Source organism: Semicossyphus pulcher, unplaced genomic scaffold (assembly GCF_022749685.1).
Source record: "Semicossyphus pulcher isolate SPU_LCO1_2020_fin unplaced genomic scaffold, fSemPul1.0.p SCAF_16, whole genome shotgun sequence".
NCBI lineage: Eukaryota > Metazoa > Chordata > Actinopteri > Labriformes > Labridae > Semicossyphus > Semicossyphus pulcher.
Window position 1 is genome coordinate 26,135,001 of NW_027211670.1, and position 5,664 is coordinate 26,140,664.

General features: G+C 45.0%; 2 protein-coding genes across 2 annotated transcripts in view; one reads left to right on the top strand and one right to left on the bottom strand.

Annotated features, from left to right (window-relative positions):
- The window catches only part of LOC138593371 (serine-rich coiled-coil domain-containing protein 2-like), a 34,466-nt gene extending 34,164 nt beyond the window's left edge, over nucleotides 1-302 (bottom strand). Inside the window, exon 1 of the mRNA XM_069664363.1 lies at nucleotides 3-302. The gene's annotated coding sequence lies outside the window, so the exon portion shown is untranslated. The remainder of the gene's footprint in view (nucleotides 1-2) is intronic.
- A 2,709-nt stretch (nucleotides 303-3,011) lies between these two features.
- Nucleotides 3,012-4,415, top strand: LOC138593367 (D(5)-like dopamine receptor). Its single transcript, XM_069664357.1, has one exon. The coding sequence runs from the start codon at nucleotides 3,012-3,014 to the stop codon at nucleotides 4,413-4,415; it is 1,404 nt and encodes a 467-aa protein (XP_069520458.1).
- Nucleotides 4,416-5,664: the final 1,249 nt, after the last annotated feature.

The following is a 5,664-nucleotide window of genomic DNA, read 5'->3' on the forward strand; positions in this document are numbered from 1 at the left end:
ACCTGCCGGGTAGACGGAGCATCAGACGTCAAAATGCGGAAATGTCGGAGTTGAGGTGGTTGAATGAAAGCAGCTGGGTATCAGACCGGATGTGTTTTAGATGAATCCAGCAGGACAGAGTCTGAAAAAAGACAGCAGAGCGTAAAGGTCCTGATTAAAGACGATACAATCCACCGGGAGGTTTGAGAAGGACAGCACGGCAGTCCCGCTGCGGTGTTTTCGCTGCTGCTCTCCGGCCTGTGAACACTGAGCACCACCGAACACTGCCGAACACAACCGAACAGTACGGGGTCTCCCTCACATATAAACAACCTGCACGGGCTCAACGAGAGCTGTAAATATGAAAACAAGAGCCGCGTGTTTGTTTTGATTTTAGCCTGAAATCCGTCTGTTGCACATGTGCAGAGGACGAGCCGCTGGGACTGACTGCTGCTGCACGAGCTGCTGAATCATCCACACACACACACACACCGAGACACGCACACACACACGTGCGTGCACGCGGACAGCGCTTGCGCGAGGCACAGCTGACACTGACGTCATCCTTCTACTGTAAACATAACCCTTTCGTCACCAAACTATATATGAGTTTTATATTTCTTTCACCACATAAAAACTTGATCTGATAAAAACGTAGAAACTATGAAGAAGATACTTTAAAAAGAAATAATTTAATTAGTTTAAATTATGATTATGAAATTATTAAACCAACTCTTTCAGATCATCTCAGTAAAAGGACTGAAAGTATAAAAGTATGTAGAAATCACACGTGAAGTTCTGGACTGAAAGTTTAACTTGGGTTAAAGTTTTCTATATTCTCTCATTGAATAAATATGAAACATGAATGTACAACGTTGAGCTTCTGCACTTCTGTTCCTGAAGTGTATATTGTACTGTTTTACTGCCTCTGTCTGACATTGTCTGACAGCTCTGTGTGTAAAATTAAACATAAAATAAGTTTCTAAAAATGGATTGTTAGAATAAACAGACAGGCTCGTGTGTATTTGATGTCACTTCCAACAAAGAGACATTTCCCCTCCAAACTTCTCTTAATGTTTAGGCCCCCAAAGGTCAAATTAAATCATAGTGTCCAGAAAAATGTTTGTCTGCTATGAATGATAAATGTGTAATTCTGTGAGGGTGCAATCAATTCTTTAAATATAAATATAACCTCAGACTCTCACACTGGTGCTCTGACTTCAAACTGATCTGTAGCATGAACTTTAACCTTCAAAAGTCAGAGTGAACTTTAAACCTGATCAGATTTACAAAGCAGGACGCTGTTGCTTCACCTTTAAGGATTTTATATAAAAGTCTGACTTTAACTTTGGTTATTGGTGTCACTGATCTCATTTGCTGTCCCTTGTGGACATATTGAGCAGGAAACAGTTTTCATAATAATAAAAATAATCTCCCATTCTAACTGAAAAAGCCTGTGTGCTCAGATTGTGCTGCTGCTGTGCTGTGAGCATTTGTCCACCAGAGGGCAGAGTTCACTTTCCTTCACTCCCCAAGCATCCTGTGTTTGTGTTGAAGGCCCAGAATGCACCAGCACACTTTCAGAACAAACATTTACACGTTTAGATTTGTGATTTAATAAGTCGACACACCGTGAGCAGTGACATGTCTCATTGAAAGCTTTCAGTACACTCACGGTGCTTTGTCTTTACTGCTGCATGACTCATGTCCTGCAGGTGAAACGTTGAAACATTTCTTTAATGTCCTAAAGTTTCTCCTCATCTTTGTTTCCTGCAGGAGTTTTAATTGAATGTTTTTTCTACAGAGAAATATTTTTCTCTTCCTCTTTGAACACGTTTACTTATCCCGTGTTACAAGAAGTCTACAGATAATATGCTGAAGTTATGCTTAACTAATGCATGACTCCTGATGATTTAATGCATGAATTCATGCAGGATGTAGGCTATCAATAGATCCCAGGTTAATTATTATTAATCAATATCAGATTATTTGGTTTTTAATAAAAGTTTTGAAAGCAGAAAAGTTCCTGTTTGCGTTGAAATATGAAGCTTTGACTTCATTAAACTGCTTATCAGATGTAAATATATACACATATAGACAATATACAATACATAATATATATATATATATATTATGTATTGTAATATTATATAATATTATATAATATTATAATATATATATATATTATGTATTGTCATCAATGTATATATACATTGATGTAGGCTATATATTCCTTCTTCTGGTGTTATTTTAACTGCGTATTCATTTTCTCCTGAGCTGTAGTCGCTTTGATAACCTGCTGCTGTAACGCCACAGTTTCCCAGTTTAGGATCAATAAGGTACATCTATCTATCTATCGATCGATCTATCTATCTATCTAAAATAGTTAAATAAAGACACTTCCATGTCACTGAAATGCAGCTAACTTGATGCTGATTAATTCATGTATGACAGAACATTCCTAAACTGATGAAAAGGTGAGGGACATGACTCCGTGATATGTTCTGCTTTCACTGATGCATTACATCAAAATGATTCATGCTTTATCCGAGCATTACTAAAGTATATTCTTCGTACTCTTCCTGTAAAGTGTTCCCAGTTTATCTCACTTGAAGTCTCCTCCGTGTGTTTATGGTTTTACATCTCAGAGGATCCGGCGGGACTGTGAGAGTAAACAGGCGGCGGTGAGATCAATATGTTGAGACGCTCTTGACGTGAGGCTGAATATGTTAAAGGCTGGAGAGGGTAAATTGTTTAGGCGCTGAGGGTCGCCATCTGCAGCCTCAGTCACTCTGCGCGCACAGCAGCGGACTAACCGGACAATCTGAGCGCGTCTCCTGCAGGAAAACATCACAGCTGCTTTTGTTTTTGAGACAGGACGGTTCTTTGTTTTTGTCTGCATGCTGGAAACACACGCAGAGTTTGGTGCTGCCTCGCGCTGCAGGTGATGGTGGACAGAGGATGGAAAACACAGATCCATGAGGAGAAGTTGAGACTGATGTGGCACCGAAGGCGTGAGTCTATTTCTATCCATGGAGAGTTTTTATAACGAGAGCCAAAACCAGAACCAGAACCAGGACCACCGGGACCAGCACCAGGTGGTCACAGCTGGAGCAGACAGCCCTGGGCCGGGTGGAGGTCTCAGTCTCCGCGCGCTTACCGGCTGCGTCCTGTGCGTCCTGATCGTCTCCACTCTGCTGGGGAACACTCTGGTGTGCGCCGCGGTCATTAAATTCCGCCACCTGCGCTCAAAAGTCACCAACTCGTTCGTCATCTCTCTGGCGGTGTCCGACCTGTTCGTGGCCGTGCTGGTGATGCCCTGGAGGGCGGTGTCCGAGGTCGCCGGCTTCTGGCTGTTCGGCCGCTTCTGCGACACCTGGGTGGCCTTCGACATCATGTGCTCCACCGCGTCCATCCTCAACCTGTGCATCATCAGCATGGACCGCTACTGGGCCATCTCCAGCCCCTTCAAGTACGAGCGCAAGATGACGCGCAGGTTCGCCTTCCTGATGATCGGCGTCGCGTGGACTCTCTCCATCCTCATCTCCTTCATCCCGGTGCAGCTCAACTGGCACCGCGCGGACTCGGACAACTCTACGGCGGAGAACCCGGAGGACTGCAACGCGAGCCTGAACCGGACTTACGCCATCTCTTCGTCCCTCATCAGCTTCTACATCCCGGTGGTGATCATGGTGGGGACGTACACGCGCATTTTCCGCATCGCACAAACCCAAATCAGACGCATCTCCTCTTTGGAGAGGGCGGCAGGGCACCGTGCGCAAAACCGCCTCCACCGCGCGTCAACGCACGACGAAAGCTCGCTGAAAACGTCTTTCAAGAGGGAAACGAAAGTTTTAAAGACGCTGTCCATCATCATGGGCGTGTTCGTGTTCTGCTGGCTGCCCTTCTTCGTCCTGAACTGCGTCGTGCCTTTCTGTGATCTGGACAAACTCGGAGAGCCGCCGTGCGTCAGCGACACCACCTTCAGCATCTTCGTGTGGTTCGGCTGGGCCAACTCGTCCCTGAACCCGGTCATCTACGCCTTCAACGCGGACTTCAGGAAGGCCTTCTCCACCATCCTGGGCTGTAACAAATACTGCTCCACCTCCACGGTGGAGGCGGTGGACTTCAGCAATGAGCTGGTGTCTTATCACCATGACACCACCATGCAGAAGGAGGCCTGTGCCATGCCGGGCCCCGGGGCGCAGAGACTCATCCCTCCACCCCCTCCGCCTCCGCACACAGGAGGAGACCTGGAGCAGAACTTTGACAAAGTTTCTGTCATTTCAGAAGATTCCAGAAACCACAGTAACCCGCTGCTTCCCGCCATGCTGCAGTACGAGTGCGAGGCGGAGATTTCTCTGGACATGATGCCCTTCAACTCCTCCGGACCCACCGACTGTTACGTGATTCCGGGTCAGATCCGGGACCTGTGAGTGGTGCAGGGTACCTGTTCAGTTTGGTGCCTCCTGATCCATCCTGGGCCTCGATCCTCACCATATATCAGGGACCATTGACCTTTGACCCCCAGCTGATGATGCCATAAGGAACAGGTGCCAAAATGAGCTACATCAGTTGTTCTCAACACTTTTTGGTTTGTGACCCTTCAAAGTAAAGTGCTACTTTTATTGTGGAAAGAAGAAAAGATATTTTCTCATCAGACACTTTTTCCACACAAACGTGAACAGTGGAGGAAGTGTTTCTCACGTTGAGTTTTTAGGAATGTTTTTGTTTTTAATTCCCCTTTCATCATCTTCACAGCCTTCACATTGGGACCCCAAAAAGTTCTCTTGACCTGCAGGTTGGGAACCACATATCCCACGTCTGCAGCCTGTACATGTCAACATGTACATGTTACAGGGTAAATTACGAGCTTATCAATATGTGCAAACGATTGATTCTAAGACAATGTAATCTCTTGTTATCATGTCATGATGCATGTTAACACTTTGAAAACGTTTAAACTGCAAGAAGAAGATCACACATGTTCCTGTGTAGCAGTTTGAGTCATGCTATGCAGCAGGTTCGTCTGTCTCCTCGCTGACTGTTACTGAGTGTTCAGATGTTCATGAACCATCTCATGCTGTAGATAAACCTCACTCTCTTCTTATTAAACTTAAAGGTTCCTCTGGTTGTAGAGCCAACTCATCTTTCACGTAATGAACATTAATCTGATGAACGGAGTTCAGCAGCTGCTCGAGCTGTAACTCAATGACTCCACTTTAGAGCTCCACTGTTATAAACACAACATAATCGTTGCACTGAACATTAATTCAATCATCATATTTATTTAGATTTGTCACATGTTGCCCCTGAAATGTACTTTATGCTCACAAATGACCTGTTGGCTTTGATGACACACAGACCTGACCGGCTTTAAGTAACTCCTGCAGTGATCGACTGACGTCCTGAACCACGGTTCTTTGATGTGAGCGTTTCTGCCTTTGATATGTTAAAGAAGGCCGACGGGACGAGAGGGGCAATTAAAAACAATTATACAATTAGCTTCAGTGTTTAATTGCCCCTTCAGGTAACTACAGGCTGCTTTTGTCTAACCTCAGAGTTAGATGAGAGGTGAGACGTGCATTCAGGTGCATCCAGGCTGAAATGTGTTGAAAAGGTCCAACAGGAAACAGGGAACACTTTTTTTTTTTTAAATGCTGAATCATTTCAGACTCTCTCCTC

Coding starts and splice junctions, on each gene's coding strand:
- LOC138593367 (XM_069664357.1), top strand. CDS start 3,012: ATGGAGAGTTTTTATAACGAGAGCCAAAACCAGAACCAGAACCAGGAC.